The sequence below is a fragment of the Lissotriton helveticus genome, chromosome 4_2 (assembly GCF_964261635.1).
Source record: "Lissotriton helveticus chromosome 4_2, aLisHel1.1, whole genome shotgun sequence".
NCBI classification, from domain to species: domain Eukaryota; kingdom Metazoa; phylum Chordata; class Amphibia; order Caudata; family Salamandridae; genus Lissotriton; species Lissotriton helveticus.
The window spans coordinates 125,359,919-125,379,645 of record NC_136064.1 but is presented as its reverse complement, the minus strand read 5'-3'; the positions used below and the strand labels follow the sequence as shown (position 1 = coordinate 125,379,645).

Below are 19,727 nucleotides of genomic sequence, written 5' to 3'. Positions count from 1 at the left end.
GGGAGTTAGAACATTGCAGAAAAAAACAGACATGCTTCAAATTATTTTAGAAAAAAGATTATAATTTTATTGTAAGATTTAAATGTTCTTCCCAGGTGCACACAGATTCAAATGCAAAGTTTTGACTGAGACACAATCCATTTGACTTGGAGTAAAGGACAATTGGATATTAAGTAAATCAGAACCTCCCAGAGCTAAGGCAAAGTGGTCGCAGCAAAATCAAAGGCAAGTTGTCAAGCAGTGAGGAGAGGCACAGAGCAGAGCACCACTGGTGTCAGCAGCGATGGGGCCAACAAAGAAGTAAACAGAAGAAGTTTGATGCAGGACAGGGACAAACTATTCCTTTCCTCTCTGTAGATGTTATATCTATCAATTAGGATTCATATGTACATGAAACAAGTATTTCTTTACAAGCATGAACAAGTATTACACTACTGTAATCTATCACATCATACAATTGATTAACTGTCCTAGGAAACACCTGCAGCTCCTTGATGACATAGTCAGCCTCACTTAGTGCTTTCCTTATAAATCTCTCATCCATACATAGATGGGGAAACGTAAAGCTCCCATTCATGTAAACAGTGGCTTCGAGGCATGCTGTCAGGATTAAATGGCCTCCATTCCTTAACATTGATGAGACATTATTTAAAGCACTGCAGAACCCTTCTTTATCTGTCATGTGGGTCTCCAAACAATGAGACAAAATCAGACAGTCAGCCTGAGGCAGGATGGTGGGAGACAAGGGGTTACATATGCTGGCATCATATTTAACAACATGCTTGATTATTCTTCGTAACCTATTTTGCTTCTCAGGCCATGCGTCCCTGAAAGAAAATATAGAAACATTTGAAATAAAATGTTATTATTGATTAAAACATATATTTTCTTACAAGTTATGGAATGCTTTTCGAAACTTTTTTGTATGAATATAAACAATCAGTTTGCAAAGGGAATATATATTACTTTTACTTTTTCATCCTAAGTGTGCCATGTATGTCCAAACGTGGGTCCTGGGTTCCCTGTGCCACTGGATTCAAGCTGGCCTGACTGATGAGAGGTGATACCCAGAAACTTGTGCTAGGATGAGTTCAAACTGGAATGGCATGGGGAGCAAAAAAACGATGGATTTAGGCCTAGATCTCTGTACTAGGGTGAATGTATGACATTGTAATATATATCACTGTTGCGAATGATTCTTCGATTCTTTAATGATGGCAGCAACATTCAGGCAAAGACAAACCACAATTTCATCAGGCGATGTAGCTTTGCCAGGCGCGTTTCGGCAACCGCATTCCCTTCTTCAATGGCATCAGTCTTAAACACCAACACGCACTTCTTGCACACATTTATTCCACGAAACCTGCCCCAGTGGGCAGGGCCAATCGCATGGCCTTCTGGTCCAAGTAGTGCTGGTCAAACTTTGATAGACCTACTGTGAGGGCGTTTGATGTAAAAATCATTAAAAGGTTTGTTACCCTAGTGGGAGGATGAATATCTCATTGCTTTGTCTGCCGTACATAACAGCTGGCACCTCGAACGCAGACTCCAGTTGTGCTGCTAAAACCACTCTAGCTCCAGCACAGGCCTGCTTCCTCGTGGTGGGCGTCTCTCGTGGCTGGGCTCAGCCTCCAATCAAAGGTTAGCACCCAAAGTAGAGAGACGCCACTGTTGCGTATGATTCTTTGATTCTATAATGATGGCAGCAACATTCAGGCAAAGACAACCACGATTTCATCAGGCGATGTAGCCACGCCAGACACGTTTTCTACATCATTTCATACATTCACCCCAGTACAGAGATCTGGGCCTAAATCCATTGTTTTTTAACTCAGCCATATGCAAATCAATGTTTGGTATCTTGGCCAGTATACAGGCGCGTTTGCCTCACTTCTCTTCAAAGCGGCTGCCAAGGCCCTGTGAACGAGCCCCTGTATAACCAGCCATTCTTTGACACCGGACACTCTGCCCGACTGTGCAAACAGAGGTTTAATGTCTGTCGCATGGGCAGAGGCCGCTGATGTTGGATAAGAGATCTGAAAAGGTGGCTGGAGGGGTTTGGTGACAGCGTGGCCCGGCTCTTCTCATAAGAGAGTTAAATAGGTCCAGTGAAAGGAGTAGCCTCTTCAAACAAGTGTTAGCTGTCATCTTTTATTGGGTCTTCAGTTAAAGGACAGACCCCACCTCTGAACAGAATAACTAACTCAACAACCCCCTCATAATTATTCATGTAATATCTTATGTAGCATCGACTCCACCAAGCGGGGCTTCATAGCACAGTACGACGCACTCTTTAACTCGGCCGGTCAACCATTTGTTGATTGCTGTAAACACGCTCTTAATGCAGTTGAAATCAGTTTTGTCTTTCTTTTAAGACATTTTTTCCTAAACGCTGACAGTGTGCTACTTTCTTCATGTCTCAAAACTATATCTAAATAACTTTAAAGTGTATATTAGAGCAAACGATAATTTAAAATATTGTAAACATTTATATATTTCTAACTGTAATAAACGTATATTATGGTAAATGCATTTTCTCAAAATCATGTTGGGGTCTGTCTCCTTGCGCGCTGGGTGCCCGATTGCCATGTGACCTTAAAAAAAGCATTTGATTAGTTCGTAACATTTGCCATTGTAGCAGTTGGAGAACGACACCCATTTTAGTCATTCTCTCTAGAGCATTTGATGAGACACACCTCTTCTGCTTAGAGAGTTTTTTTGAAAACGTTTTGCTATGTACACACAACATGCAACCATCATCTTCATCAATATTCATGATCTGTAAAGAAGCATTTCCCGTGTGATAGTCGTGCACCTAAAAGTTACATAACCAAAGTTTTCCCCACTGTCAGAGGTAACATGGTTGCATACACTGTCCACAGCACAATGTAATGTGGTACGGCCCTGGGGCAATATCATGCATAGATAATGAACACACGAACACAGTTAGATAGTGGAAGTGGGTACGGGCATGTGCGCTTGACTCCTTTTTATTACCAGGGTCACATATTGCATGACGTCTGTGCTGCATGCGTGTGGGATGAGTGTAAACCAGCCCTCAGGGAATGGTTACTGCTAGCATCAACTACAACATTAATCATTGGATCAAACACAGATATTAAATAATAAAAGGGTCAATAGTTAGTGCTGCAGTAAGGTACGGACAAGAGATGTGAAATAATACACAAAATATTTTATTGTAAAAGAACCATAACTTGTGGTATACTGGGATACAGGCAGTAGATCTGAAAAAATACACCAAAAAATTGTATCATAAATGGTCCATCAGTTCTAGTGCACTCAGACAGCCACATCAAAAGCATTCAGCATGTACACAGCCATCGATGATGCGTGCTGCAGGTGGGACGTACTAGGAGCATTGGCTGTTGCCTACAGGGCTGCATCATCTGCAATAGCGACTCAATCTGAATTGTGAATACTGCTGTCTGTAGTGCAGGCCAGAGAGAGCGGTCAGCAAGGGCCCACAGCCACGTGGTGTTAACTTGAGCTGCCCAGTTTGTAATACACGAAGCAACAAAAAGCATGTGCGGAGCATGCAATGATGCTTATGCATGGTGCGGACAGAGAACACTGGAGCAATGTCTTTTGCCTACATGACTGCGTCATCTACAATAGTGACTCGATCTGAATTGTAACACTGCTGTCTGCAGTGTAAATTGAAGGTAGTAGTCAGCTCAGACATCCATGAATACTTTTTCTCACTTACTCTTCACAAAATACAACAGAATTTACAAAAAACTCTGCAATAAATAAATCAAAACAATTCAAATTGGGAACTCTGCTGTCCACAGTGAAACTTCTATTCAGTGTTCTTTTCCACTACCAAGAAGATTTTGGTCATTGTAGTGAACCGATAACTCATATAAAAAAAGTTCTTCAATCAAGTATACTAAAAGGATATTGTGTATATTTCAATAGACGTTGTAGTTAGTTGCCCGCTGGATTCTGTAATTAAACAATCACCACTCAATCTGAATTTCTAGCCCTGCTGAGCGCAGTGTAGGCCAGAGGCAGTGGTCATTCATGCCTCACAGCCACGTGTCGTTGGATTCGGAAGCACTGAGTTGGTTGCACGAAGGGGGTACACAGAAATCATCACTGACTTTAACTTCTGACATCCTCAATCATAGAATCAAGACCCTGTTTTACTGTTTGGACCTGCTGTACCATGGTGTAGTCCAACAACTACAGTCAATCAAGCCCAATAACCATGTGTAGGAGTTAGCTACTGAAGCACAGAGTGTGATGCACCTCAACGGAGGGAGTTGTGTGAAAACCAAGCAGCAGGTAATATCGGACATCATCCATTGTGGGATCAAGACACCGTTCCACTGTTGGGACCTAGAGTTGGTTGAACCAGATCGAAGGGAGTACCTTCATCTCCACTCTCAGATGCAATTCTAACATTGTCCATTGTGGGATCAAGACACCGTTCTACTGTTGGGACCTACAGTTGGTTGCACCTGGTCAAAGGGAGTACCTTCATCTCCACTCTCAGATGCAGTTCTAACATCATCCATTGTGAGACCAAGAAACAGTTCCACTGTCGGTACCTGTTTGACTATTGTGTTAGTAGTATACAGAGCACTCCACAGAGCTAGGCCTCAGGCTGGGTGCTGTGTGCCTGGGTCGCTGTAGCCAGCGTTGATCTCAGGAGCCTTCCCAGGTTGCCGACCTTGGCCCAGGAGCTTTCAATCAATCAATCAATCAATCACTGCATTTCTAAAGCTCGCTACATACCCATGGCGCTGGGGGGGGGGTGCTACTGATCGAAGAGCCAGGTCTTGAGAAGTCTTCTGAAGGCCAGCAGGTCCTGAGTCTGTCGTAGGCTGGTAGGGAGAGCGTTCCAGGTCTTGGCAGCGAGGTAGGAGAAGGATCTGCCGCCGGCGCTGGTTTTTTGGATACGAGGGACTGTGGCAACGGCGAGGGTGGCTAAGCGGAGGCTTCGGGTGGGGATGTGAAAGCTGAGTCTGTTGTTGGGGTATGTAGGTCCGGTGTTGTGTAGTGCTTTGTGTGCGTGGATGAGGAGTTTGAAGGTGATCCTCTTGTTGACGGGGAGCCAGTGCAGGCGTCTCAGGTGGGGTGTGATGTGGCTGTATTGGGGGACGTCGATGATCAGACATGCTGAGGTGTTCTTGATTCGTTGTAGTCGTCTCAGGAGCTTGGTTGTTGTTCCTGAGTAGAGGGCGTTCCCATAGTCTAGTCTGCTGGTGATGAGGGCCTGGGTGACGGTTTTTCTCGTGTCGGGAGGGATCCACTTGAAGATCCTGCAGAGGATTCGGAGGGTGTTGAAGCAGGATGCGGAGATGGCATTGACTTGCCTGGTCATCGAGAGGGTGGAGTCGAGGATGACCATCAGGTTGGCTGCGTGGTCTGTGGGTTCCGTGGCTGTGCCTAGCGATGTGGGCCACCAAGAGTCATCCCAGGCTGATAGGGTGGGTCCGGAATTTAGCTGCAGTCTGCTGTCCTTCATCCAGTCGGCTACGACCTTCATTCCTCTGTGGAGGTTGGCTTTGGTGGTGTGGGGGTCTTCGGTGAGGGATATGATCAGCTGGGTGTCGTCGGCGTAGGAGATGATGTTGAGGTTATGTTGTCGTACAACGTGGGCGAGCGGTGCCATGTAGATATTGAACAGCGTCGGGCTGAGGGAGTATCCCTGTGGGACACCGCAGATGATCTCGGTTGTTTTTGAGCGGAAGGGTGGGAGGCGTGCTGATAGGGTGCGGTGGCAGACTGTGTCAAAGGCAGCTGATAGGTCCAGGAGGATGAGGGCGGCTGTTTCTCCTTTATCCATCAGGATCCTGATGTCGTCAGTGGCGGCGATGAGGGCGGTCTCGGTTCTGTGGTTGCTACGGAATCTGGATTGGGAAGGGTCCAGGATATTGTTGTCTTCGAGGTAGCGGGTTAGCTGTTTGTTGACAATCTTCTCTGTCACTTTTACCAGGAAAGGGAAGAAGGGAGGTGGGCCGGAAGAAGGGCGTTGATCTCGGCGTGCTTACAGCTTTCCGGGAAGGTTGGGTTGCTGTTGATTGTTTTCCGGAGGTGGGGCGCGATGGTTGTGCTGGCTTTGTTGAAGACATGGTGATGGCAGCGGTCAGATGGGGATCCGGAGTGGATGGAGTTCAAGGTTTTGCTGATGTTTTCGTCACTGACGTTGGTCCAGGCGGTCAGGCAGCTGGTGCGGGTAGTGGTCGCTGGGGTGGTGGACTCGGTGGTGGGTGCGGGGGTCTCGGAGTTGAAGCTGTCATGGATGTCGGTGATCTTGTGGTAAAAGAAGGTGGCCAGGGAGTCGCAAAGGTCTTGTGAAGGTGGGATGTCGTTGGTGTTGGAACTGGGGTTGGAGAGTTCTTTCACGATGCTGAAGAGCTCTTTGGTGTTTTGTGCGTTGTTGTCTAGGCGGTCCTTGAAGGCGGTCCTCTTGGCGGTCCTGATGAGGTGGTGGTGTCTGCGGGTGGCGCTGTTGTGGGCTGTGTGGCTGTCTGGTGTTTGGTCGTGGAGCCATTTCTTCTCCAGCTTCCGACAAGTGCGCTTGGAGATCCGGAGGTCTTCGGTGAACCAGGCGGCTTTTTTGTTGGTGTGTTTGGTTGTGGAGGTCTTGAGAGGAGCGAGGGTTATGGCGCAGTCATTGATCTACTGTTTGAGGTTGGTCGCGGCGATGTTGGGGTCGGTGGGGTCGGCGGGTGGTCTCATGGCGAGGGTGGTGGTCAGTTGGTCCTTGGTGACCTTGCCCCAGCAGCGGTGTGGCAGCTATTGAGTGCGGTGGTGTGTGGTGGACGCATCTGTGGTTGATCCAGTGGGGTTCGGTGGTGTAGTTAAAGGAGACGTGGGGGCTTATGGAGATGATGGGCTCCAGCGTGTGTCCGGCAGCATGGGTGTGTGTCGTCACGAGCTGTTTGAGTCTGAGGTTGGCGAGGTTGGCGATCAGGGCGATGGAGTTGGCGTTGTTGTTGTTCTCGAGGTGGAAGTTCAGGTCCCCGAGGAGGATGTAGTCCGAGGAAGCAAGGGCATAGGTGCTGACGAGGTCTTGGTCCGGGTTGACTGTAGACGAGTGTTCCTCGGAGGGTCGTGTTGGGGTCGGTGTGGATCTGGAAGTGCATGTGCTCGGCAGCGGTGACGGTGTTGTCGGTGTTGGTCGAGACTCTGAGGGTGTCCTTGCGGATGATGGCGATTCCCCCTCCAACTCTGTTGGTGCGGTCTCTGTGGGTGATCTTGTAGCCCTGTGGGATGGCTACAGCGATGTCTGTGGCGAGGTGGCGTTGAGCCAGGTCTCCGTCAGGTAGGCCACGTTGGGGGCGGTAGAGTCTAGGAGGTCCCAGAGTTCGATGGCGTGCTTGCGAGCTGAGCGGGTGTTGAGGAGGATGTAGCGGAGGTGGTTGGAATCTTTTGTTGGTGGTTTGGTGGGCTGGATGATGGTGAATCTGCAGTTCAGGCAGGCAAAGGGCCCTTGGGTGCACTTCCGGGTGGCCCGGTAGCAGGGGTGGTCTCGTCCGGTATTGAGTGCGTGGAGGGTGTAGGAGTCATAGCGCAGTCTGGCGTTTCGGGGGGCGTGGGGTCCAGGGATTGTGGCTCTGGGCACGGTCCAGGCGCGGATGGGCACAGACGGGCTTGTGTTTGGCGCGGCCTCCATATGAGGGTCAGAGGAAGGGAGGAGCAGCTGGGAGGTGTCAGCGGGGCGGCCAATGGGGGCAGGAGGTTGGGGCCACAGGGACGCAGTGGTGGGAAGAAAACGGCAAGGAGAGGGAAGGCGGGGGAAAAGGTGAGGGGGCACGGGGCAAAATGGGCACAGAAGAAGGATGGACAGGGGCACAAACCAGGGAGGAAAGAAACAGCAGCAGAGCATGGGGCCAAACGGGCACAGGCATACAGAAGAAAAGAGGGCAGTGAGCACAAAAAATGAGGAAGAAACCAACAGCAGCAGAGCAGACCTCAGGGGTCACAGGTCACACAGGGGGCCGTGAGCACAACGAGGAAGGAACCAACAGCAGCAGAGCAGACCACAGAGGCCACAGGTCATGCAGGGGGGGGCGTGGCGGTGAGGGGAGTTACCTGCCTAGTGCCAGGGTCATAGGTCCACCAATACGTTGTGGACCCTCTTTCACATACGGCGGTGTCGAAAGGTGAACTGTGAGGCATATATGCGTCGCAGCGACCATGATGGTTTCTGGGTACCAGCAGGCTAAGAGCATCATTCACGCAGCCACCTTCGATCACGGCATCAGCCTCGTGGTGGTGTAAGATGTACAGACCAGGCAGACACATTTGCCATTCTTTAAGAGAACCGCACCCAGATAAACATGCCTTTTATTCATACCCCTGTGCTAGCCTTGCGTACGCCGAGCCATCCCACTATACTAAAGACTTGAGTAGGGGATGGGGCTCAGATGAGCTATGTTTTCGTAATCTTCCTTACTGACTGTACTATAATAGTTGTGTCTACTGTCTACTTCAATCAATAGATTATCAGTGTATGTTGACATGTACATGTCTGTGCTCTGCATACTCAAGTCTGTCTGGCACATCCCCTCAACACTCTGCATTGTATAATTTTATAATCGAGAATCACTTGCTACCTTTGCACATACTTTCCTCCCATCTCTCCCCGCATTCTGCATTGTGTGGCAGAGGTGCCATGCTATGTTTGGTTTGTGTACATGGCTACCCACAGTTCCCACAGTACGTAGTGTTGTTGTATCTGCTAGGTGTACATGGTGTTTGTCGTGTTATATGTAATGATATAAGGTAGTGCGTTTATTCACGAGCAGTGGTTTCTCCCATTTACATATTGCTGTCTTAAAGAGGATATAGAAGTTTTTCTCACAAGTGAAAAGTGTGACCACAATGGCAGTCATTCATTACTATGCAAGAGTGTCCAACTGCACGACGCTTCTAAGCTTACAGCCCTCAATCTTGCTTGCTTCCTTAAAAGCACGCCAACTCCCACAATCAGACCAACATTCACACAGCTTTCTAACGGCAGTTATCTACTTCTAGATAACATGGACTGCTAAGGAATGTGAGATGGCATACCGTATGTCCTTACTGTTTCACACCGAGTAACTTCCTGTAGCAATGTCTATTCCCTTCTCATTTTTTGTTTTTAGTCCTGCCTTCAATTTAAGCAGGTCACTTTGCAGGAATATATTCTGATGCAACCTGTGTCACTGCCTTAAAGTTTGATTAATTGAGTGTTTAAGATTTCTTGTCTGAGGGGTGATTATGTTTTCAGATGGGACCGACGCTGTTGCTACATTTTTTGTTTCTCTCCTGGTGACAAATGTATTCCTAAAAGCCATTGTGATATTCACCCAGGCTGTTGGTGGGTTGAGTTGTCATATCGCTTTCTTGGCAGAGGAAGGTCTTTGCATATTTAGTCCTCGATCGAGGTGGGGCTACAACTTATCCGTTTGAAGTCAGAGGTGTATTCTGTACCAATGATTTTGCTCGCCTCCAGGATATTTTTTTTATTTGCTTTAAATGTCACCTCTAGTAGTAAGTGATCACTTTGATCGTATCTCCCAGTTAGTAGGAATGAATAATTTGGAACAAAGGCAGAGTTGCAAAGGTGTAATTTAGATAAGAGGGGGTGGTTGTAGAGTATAAGGTTGGAATTGGTGGTAATCTTCGATAAATCTGCCATTCAAAGCCCTCATATTTAGGTGTCCGAGCTCATAGGTGAATGATCTTGTTTGTTTGCTTAAATATGCTGCTCCCTGGCTTGAGATTTTCCAACTCTGTGGCTAATTCCCATGCTAGATTGTCTTCACATACACTTCTGAGGAACTGGAGGATAAATGTTGCCTGCTAGTATGATGTTCTCTGTATTACCCTCTTCTAAGATTCTTGACAGTTCTTTGATTAGTTGTAATCTATGCTTCAGATGTACTCATGTATTGATTATTGTAATTAGCCATTCTTCATCATTGAAGGTGATTGTTGTTGTTACCACCTGTATAGCACTAGGGGCTGCTATACGTGCCTTTACTAGTGAAATTGTAAAATTGTAGATATTGAGGCATATATTAACAGACTGCCTGAGCGATGACCAAGTTTGGACCCCCTTCTTGCAGGAACCAGTTAAGACGTAAACCCTTGTATTTCTATTGCTTGTTCCTCCAGAGTTTCTTGAATGTAGCTTAATACCTCTTTGTCTGTTGCCTTATTAGCCAGGCCGTTGATGTTCCAGATACACATGTAGATTTTACTTGGCTCCTCCATTGGTGGTATTGTGTGAAGGTTTCCTTCTCATTGGGTATGGTCATCCATGATTCTTCACCGTAGGTGGATCCAATTAGAATCCCCTGTTGGTAGCACTGGATCCTTTAGCTCAAGACCGCCCCCTTGGGTTGTTGGTTTTAAAGTAAAATCCTGGAGATCTACTGAGAGTTCCTTTTAAGATTGATTTGGCAGTATATGATGGTTCATTTTTACATCCAGTTAACAGAGGTGTTGAGTAACCCAGTTTTTTTTTATGTTGCAGTTGTATCCCCACTTCGAAATGTGTTTACCTCTTTCATGATTATGTTGGCAATCTTGTTTGTTTTCCCTATATGTAGAACTTCAATTGAGAGCAGGTCTGTTGAGCGTTTAATTGAGCACAAGAGACACAGTATGTTCCCCCTGTTTAGAGTATCCACTCTTCTCCTTGATTTGTATTCCGGAAAGAATATTATGGTATCAGTTGCTTTTAGGTCTTTAGTTGGTTCATCATATTGTGGAGTTACTTTGAGTTATATGGGTCATTTGGGGGTGTTAACAGCATTACTTTGTCCTTGGGGCTCAACAGGTATCTGTTCTCTGGTCTGTGTGGTTCTACATTGTGTATGCTCCTTTGATGGCCTTTGTTCTGAGAATCTAGGGCTGTTGACTGGCTCTCCACTTGCTTGGGTTGTTACTGATTGTATTGCCCTTTGTTGTGTGCAGCCCTACCTCCACCCTCCAAGCAGCCCTACTTCCACCCTCTGAGGAACCCTTATCTACTCACCCCTTGACCCTGCGGACTTTACTCCAACTCCATCACAGACATCATCTCCCCTTATGCCATTGCTTCCACATATTACACCTTACTGGGAGACCTTAACTTCCACCTCGACAACCAACTGGACCCCAGCATCACATCCCTCCTGGGCAACCTCTACAACATTGGACTCTGCCAGATTGTGACTAAACCCACGCACTCAGCAGAACACACCCTCAACCTCCTACTACCAACAGGGAACTCTATCACTTTCAGCCACACCACCAAACTCCCAAGGACTGACCATTGATGCGTCCACGTCACCTTCAGAACACACACCATCCACAGACACCAGCACCTGCTCCCACGAAGAAACTGGACCAGAATCACCGACAAGGAGCTAACCTAATCACTCAGCAACTCTACCCCAACCATCTTGGAAAACGACGGCCCCAACACCGCAGCCCAAACCCTGCACAGATGGATCTCCAACAGCGCCAACACCATATCCCCCTAAAGAAAAACAGCAACATCCACGCCAAGAAAGCTAGATGGTTCGCCACCAAACTTCGAGAGTTCAGACGCATTTACCACCGCCTCAAAAAGTCCTGGAGAAACAGCAATTCCACAGAAGCCCACAACAACTTCAGAGCCGCCACCAATGCCCACCACCAGCTCATCAGAAAAACAAGGAAAAAAGTGATTGAAGACAGAATCTCTACTCATGCACACAACAGCAAATAACTCTTGAATATCATCAAGGAGTTCGCCCATCCCACCAGCGAGTCCACAAACAACCCTCCCTCACAAGACCTCTGCGACAAACTCAGCATCTTTTTCCACCACAAACTCAAGAGCATCAATGACAACTTCGATGAAAATAACCAACACACTGAATCCTCACCAACCATCCCTGACAGCCTAAAGCCAGCAATTGACAACTGGACAGCCCTCACCACTGAAGACACACTGAAGACGATAAAGTCAATCCACTCCGTGCCCCCATGGACTGATGCCCCACCACATTTTCAACAGAGCCGCCGACACAACACACCAATGCACTGCCACACCATCAACCGCTCCCTGGCAACCACCTCACACTCTGGCGGCTGGAAACAGGCTTAGGTCAACCCCCTCCTAAAGAAACCCACGGCCGACCCACCGACCTCGAAAACTACAGACCCATCGCCCTGCTCCCATTCCCAGCGAAAGTTATCGAGAAACCCAACAACAGCTAACTCACCACATTCATCGAAGAGCAAAACATCCTCGACTCCTCCCAATCCGGCTTCAGAAAAACCCCAGTACGGAAACCACCCTTCTCGCCGCAACAGATGACATCCGTACCTTACTGGACCAAGGAGAAACAGCATCCCTCATCCTCCTCGACGTCTCATCGAATCCGCTCCTTCCTCTCCGGCAGAACGCAGTGGGTCAGACTCGCCCCTTTCCTCTCAGATCCTATACTTACCACCTGTGGAGTCCCCCAGGTCTCCTCCCTCAGCCCTACGCTCTTCAAACCCCAACATTGCTCTGCTGGCCCCATCGTCAAAACCTACAGACTCAACATTGTGTCATACGCAGATGACATCCAACTCATGCTCTCCCTATCCAACGAACCCAACACCACCAGACACAACTGTCGAGAAGGCATGGAAGCCATCGCCAAATGAATAAAAAACAGCTGCCTACAAATAAACATCAACAAAATGGAAGTATTCATCAAGGGCCCAAACCCCGATGCCTGGAATGACACCTGGTGGCCCCCCGCCTTCGGAAGCCCGCCCACCCCCATGGATCATGCACGCAACCTGGGAATCATCCTGGACTCAGAGCTCAAAATGGACCGCCAGATCAACTCCGTCTTGTCCTCCCGCTTCCACACCCTCTGCCTCCTACGTAAGATCTTCAATGGATCCCCCCTCGAACACAGAAAGACCATCACTCATACCCTGGTCACCAGCAGACTCGACTACGGCAAATCACTCTATGCTGGAATAAACTAAAACCTCACCCACAAGCTACAGAACATCCAAAACGCCACCGCAAGACTGGTCCTCTACCTGCAAATACCCTGCCACATCTCCCAGTACCTGTGTACACTCTACTGGCTCCCCATTGAAGCTAGACTCACCTTCAAGATGTTAACCCACGCTCAAAAGGCCCCCCATGACACCGGACAAGCATACCTAAACAGCCAACTCAAATTCCACGCACCCCAGAGGACCCTACGATCAGCCCAGCTCTCCGACAAGAAAGACTAGATGGGGAGGCCGCTCCTTCTCCTTCTGCATGGCCAGAGCCTGCAACAGCCTTCTGCTCCACCTCAGACTGAAAACATCGCTCCCCATCTTCACGAAAAAACCTCAACACCTTGCTCTTCGATAGACCCCCTCCTTGATGGACTGGAACCTGTGACCCCCCTCACCCTCCAGCTCCTTGAGACCCTTACTGATGAGTAGTTGCGCTTAACAAACACCTGATTGATTGATTGCACTTAGCCATGCTAGGTTTGTGTGTTGTTTGGACTGTCTATTTGCTGATCTGGTTGTTCCCCCAATGATGGAGACCTCTTTTGGACTGCTTTGGGCCTTGGCCTTGGAAGCTTCCAATATGCTTGTTTCCAGAGTAACTTTAGGTCCTATGATCAAGTGATCTGTCCCTTCGTGCAAAGTAGGGACTAAGGAAGGCATCATTTTCTCAGTGTGCCTAAGATTCCTTAAGGCTAATTCTCACATGAAGTAGCCAGTGGAGTCTATCTTCCTATATTCTTATTAAGTTCAGTGGTTCGGGCTGTAGACATGTTAAAAAAAAGCCCCACAGATAGATCCTGGGGAACAGGCCCTCGGGGATCCCCCTTTTTCCTCGGCCCACACTTGACAAATTATCCCAAAACTTTTAACACAGCAGTTGAACCAAAAGAAGAACATTTTGTCAACATTTTAGGAAGATTTGTCCAGCGGCTCCTATGTTTTTGGCAAAATAAAAAATGATTTCCCTATGCAAACTTTAGTCCCAACTATAACCATCTACTTTCACCCGTGGATTTTGGCACATTCCTAGACTTACCAAGGGTGGTCGACAACGGAATGCGTCAAAATGTTATGCCTCACCAGGTAAGGCATCAAAAGAGAAATATCTTTATTTCTCCTTGTTTTTTTCATTCTATGTGTGCTGTATTCTAAGGCACGCATAGAAAGAGAAAATGCCTGTGAAGTTTGTTTATGCAGGAAGGTGTCACTCTCTGCTCAAAAACAATCCGGACTACAATGCAGCCACCCTTGCACTATAACGGAAGGGTGCCTTAAGTGTCGCAAGGCAGTCAAAAGTGTGCCAGGAAATGACAGGAATACAGCATACAATGATAAATAGGGTTAATTATTGCCCTTTTATGGAGCACAACAAGATGGGTTGCTCCACAAAAAAGTTAAATATGGCCCACATTCATATTTGACCTGTCAGAGCAGCAAGCAAAAGTATTGTCACCAGTTTTTTCATGAAGCTGCCAAAAATACTGAGGTGGGGTTTTATTCCATCCTTTTTCATGCTGGGCTTATTCTGTTTACCCCCGTCCGCTACAGGAAGGGTTATCCAAACCTGAAAATGTATGTTTATGCTAATCTTTCACTTGACTCACTAGAAGCACATGTGCATCATTTAAATTTCATACAATAGAGGAAGCTGCCATGTACCCTTGTTAAATCCTTTATTTTAGTTTAGGCTAAATTATGCAAGTGACGTCAACCCTGTCAATCTCTGTCATCCATTAGTTTTGCACATTTTAATATGCAACATTATTTGAACAATAACAAGATCTCTTCATTGGCTGCCTAGCTGTTCCACAGTTTATTTTAAAGCCCGTACATTTATCCAGCAGATTGTACATCAGTGCAGTTACTGACATCCAAATATATACCCTTTGCTCCAAATGTGTCCTTGTGCTCATCCAAACAGTTCTTGCTTACTTGCCTTGAGCCTAAACAGCTACTTATGGGGACAGGTCTTTTTGTATTGCTGCAGCAGAACTGTGGAATTCTCCCCTATTAACCCTCAGTGTAACTTAGTTATCTTTAGAAGGATAATGAAAACTTTGGCCTGATAGATTCAAATGGACAGCCGATTTTTGAACCAGTATAATGGTGGAGGTACCGCCCTAAAGATTCATAAATGCCTTCAAAATCGGGTGGTCATTTATAAAGCATTGGCAGGAACCACACTCCCATTCGTTTCTGTCAAAGTCTTTCAATGTTTGGTGTAGGGTGCTTCAGCAACATGACGAAGAGCTTTTTTCTTTATTGTAAAAAGAATGTTATGGTGGGATTTCTTTTTAATTATAAAAATAATACCTCCCCCTCCATGGGAGTCATTTCCGATGCTGTGGGAAGAATTATTTCTTTTTTTCCTTTACCACCAAGGTGTGCCACCAGGGTGTGCCTGGCAGTGAGGTACAGTAAAAAAAAAAACAGCTATATGTCCACCCATCCTAATTGGGTAGATGTACATATAGTGAGTTTGCCAACAATACTCAATCCTTGGTCAATTGGAGATATTTGGCCATGGCAGTTATGGTGTAATCACGGCTGTTGCTAGACTTTATATCTTAAACTAAATCTAGAAAATGTGTAAGTACTGTGTAAGTACTGCACACCAATATTACAAAAATAGCTCTGAAGTGATATTACTCAATGTGTGCTACACGGTATCTATGGGCTGCATGTCCCATATGAAACATTGGTATGAAAAAGACAACTTACTCTGCCATCTCTTCTACCATCTGCCAAGAAACACTTCCTCCTTCGGAGAGCACCTCTCCGACCTATTAACTCATTACTCACTCCATGGTCCAAACAACATACTTCTAGGCGACCTAAACTTAAACTGGAAAGATGAAAACATTGTGCTAATCAAAACCCTCAATGATCTTATAGGCAACCTCAATCTCACCCAACACTGCACCGAGAAAACCCACAACAAATGTTCAATCCTCTACGCCATTATCGCTCATGCAGACAAAGTCTCCATCGACCACACCTTGCCTGTGGACTGGTCAGATCACCATCTCATTTTGTTCCACCTAAACCAAATGATCCAAGAAAAACCAAGGACTTGGGACCCACCGTGCTGGGTGACAAATATAAGCCAAATCCCACTTGCAGACCTGGGGAAAGGGTAAGCTCCCTCCTCCCTTTACACACAGATGAACTCTCAGCAACAGAACTCTCTTCTCTGTACAACTCTACCATGACCTTCATTATGGACCAAATAGCCCCCCTGAAACTAAAAAGTGTAAGGAACATTCCTTCCAGATCATAGTTCAATTCAGACTTAAACTAAGAAAGAAGAGAACTAAGAGCGGCAGAAAGACCGTGGCAAAACAACCCATCCGCAATCCTACAAGCTAGACTCACAGCAGTAAGAGCGAGATACAACAAACACATAAAAAAGGAAAAAACATCCTTCTTTTGCAATGCCCTGGACAAAGCAAAGAACAGACCCAAGGAACTATTCAGCCTCATCAAGAAACAAACCTCCAAACCCCCATATGACACAAGTTATAGCCTCCAAAGACTTGTGTGACAACTTTGCCAATTTCTTCAATGACAAGATCTACAAGACAGAACTCTCCTTGGTGGTACAGAAAAGCCCCATGAAAGTAAATCGCCCACTGAATCAGAAAATTTCATACCCAAACATCCCCCTAACTTATGGAAATCTTTCAACCCTATCCCCGAAGCAGAGGTCATCAAAATGATCTCTTACACTAAACCCTCAGCACACGTCATGGAGCCCTTACTGGCCCAACTGGCCAAAAAGCTCAAACTATGCCTAGCCCGCACTGGACTAAGATTATTAACATCTCCTTGAGCACTGGAGTCATCTTGACTGTCTCAAAATTTGACAAGTCACTCCTCTACTGAAAAAACCTGGCTCTGAAAAAACAATCTGAACAACTTCAGACCCGTCTCTAACCTCCCTGTCCTAGCAAAAATTCTGGAAAGTAGTGTTTTCCTCCAACTCACTCAAAACCTAGACAGCACCAACCTTCTTGATCCTCATCAACCCGGGTTCAGAAAAGGACAGAGTCAGCGATCCTAAATATAATAGATCTCTGGACAAAGGTCAATGCTGCCTACTCATACTCTGTGATTCTCGTAGACACCGTGTGCAGTTCTGGCGTTTTAGTCTGCCTCCTCTGTGATCATCGGAGACTTGGAGCGGACGCTCTTTCCCTCAAGTTGGGTTCCGGCGCACCAGCCTTTTTTGCCCGCCAAAGCTTGTCAGTCTCCTCGGCGTTCCTCGGAGGCGGCGAGGGATACGCCTCCTCCAGGTCAAGCTCTGGCGCTCCAGCTTCTTTTGCACACCTCATAAATTAAGCCTGTCAGTTGTCTACACAAGTGACGTGCTCCAGCACTCCAGCCGCAATTACGATAACTTCTTCGGTGAGACGCTGTCGGCGCCCCTGTACTTCATGGCCGTGTTAGCAATCTCTCGATCCTAGCATATGTCTAGCGGTGCTGCTTCACCTCAGCATCCGTCTTCTAGGGGCTGTTTGTGTTGGAGACCTTCATTTTTTTTTCTCTAATACACCTGCAATTTCCACAAGTAAGACGTCTCCATTAAAGTTACTTCTGATTTGCTGAATCAAAATTGTCATTCTGTCAGTCACAGTTGCCTCATATTGTAAACCCACGGTGACACGCACACCTTGTTTGATGTTTACCTTGTAAAGATCGTTTTCCTTATGCATGCCTTGTCTCCTATCCTTCCCTTACCCTCGGGCAATTGCGTGTTTACCCTACTGTGACACGCACGCCACTCATCTTCAGGACACATTACCTAGCGGAATGTCTTTATATGGTCACACCCTCTTCTCAGGTTTACAATTGACTTCACCTCCACGCTACTCCTAGGAGCCACATATTGAATTTTTGTACTCTAGCAAGATCCTTGGTACTCTCTGTACACCATGTATTTTTGTCAACTATGTGTGTATAATAATGTTATTACAGTGATCTGTTCCTAGTTGTGAATTTATTTCATGTTATTCAGGGTACCCAGATTCAACTCTTCTGGCCTAAGCTTCTACCTACACCACATCTTTGTGATGATAAATTACATTTTCGGTGGGTCTCTATTGTATGGGGAATAGTGCTATCTTATGGTCAATGAGAATTATCTTATTCCGTGTGCACCATTAGTGTACTTTCAACCACAGCATCTATCATATTCAGTGGAAGTACCAGTCTTGTTGTTTTTCCTTCTCCATGGCTGCGTCATCCATGAGCCAACTGCCCTCCTTTTAAATGAAATTGGAGCTCCAGAAATCCATTGGAAGGATTTGTTTGATTCTTACCTTATTGCCATTGAGGGGGAAAAGTGTTTGGCTGTCCGAAAACAACATGTGCTTTTACACAACCTTGGCGTTCAAGGTAGGAAAATGTATGACACCCTAGCCCGAGTTAAAGGATGATGAGGTTGATATGGATGTATTTAAGATTACTCTTTTGAAATTAGAAACTTACTTTGGTGACAAGGTAAAAGTTGTCCTAGAGCGGCACACGTTTTTTACTCGAGTTCAAGGCAAACAAGAGTCGGTCACCAAATATATAGCTGCTCTCAGACGCCTAACTCAATTATGTGAGTTTGGCGAGCTGAATGACTCCCTTATTAGGGATCAGTTAGTAAGGTGTACTCCCAACCCCTGTGTAAAAGAAAAACCTCTGTCCAAAAACCCTTCTTTAAAAGAAGCCATTAGTATGGCACAATCTATAGACCACACTGCTAAGTGCATTTTGGAAATGTACCCACCCAAAGAACCAGTCTGTAGTGAAATTGTGGAAAAGTCCAACTGATGTAGGTTACATGCAAATCACACCCCATCGTGTGACTCTCAAACCAGGTGTAGTGTTACCACGAATCAGACAGTATAGATTGCCACCTGAGGCTGTAGCAGCCTTATCCAAAATTATAGACGAGCTCAAGGCTCAAGGAGTAGTTGTAGAAACTGACTCCAATATATGTAATTCTCCGATCATTCCAGTCATGAAACGTACTGATCCAAATGCACCCCCAGTATATCGATTAGTGATTGATTTACGAGAACTTAACATTCCTCAGTACCCAGTTGTCCCAGATATCTCTTCCCTATTGACAGCCATTGATTCCGAAGCCATGTTCTTTACAGTAATCGACCTCAAGAATGCATTTTTTTAGTGTTCCCATCCATCCAGACAGCCAGTTTCTTTTCGGATTTTGTTTAAATGGAAGGAGCTATATGTTTACACGAGCTCCTCAAGGTTTCACAGAAAGTCCTAGTATTTACAGTCAAGCACTTAAGAGACAACTAGACAATATTCACATGCCAACTGACACTGCCCTGCTCCAGTATGTAGATGATCTACTGATCACAGCCCGTTCCGAACGTGACTGCGAGCAAGCATCCCTTACAGTGTTGTATTTCCTAGCCGAGATGGGGCACAAGGTGTCCCCTTCTAAGCTTCAATTCTGTGTCCAGCAAGTGGTATACTTAGGACACTTGCTGTCCAAGAGGGGTAGGCAGTTGACACCAGACCGTATCCAGTTAATAGCGAGTCTTCCTCAGCCCAAGACCCAGAAGGAGGTACGTGCCTTTATCGGCCTTACTTCTTACTGCAGACAATGGATTCCTCAGTATGCATTTCTAGCCAAGTCACTGATACAGTTAACGACACAGGAGGCAGCCGTATCGACTGTCCTCCCTTGGACATCTGAA

The 19,727-nt window shown here is 46.4% G+C and overlaps 1 protein-coding gene across 1 annotated transcript in view; it reads right to left on the bottom strand.

Annotated features, from left to right (window-relative positions):
• Positions 1-242: 242 nt before the first annotated feature.
• Positions 243-19,727, bottom strand: part of LOC144752094 (nicotinamide N-methyltransferase-like) — a 65,589-nt gene continuing 46,104 nt past the window's right edge. Inside the window, exon 3 of the mRNA XM_078640041.1 lies at positions 243-827. Coding sequence (XP_078496167.1) covers positions 374-827 — 454 coding nt within the window. The 3' untranslated portion in view covers positions 243-373. The remainder of the gene's footprint in view (positions 828-19,727) is intronic.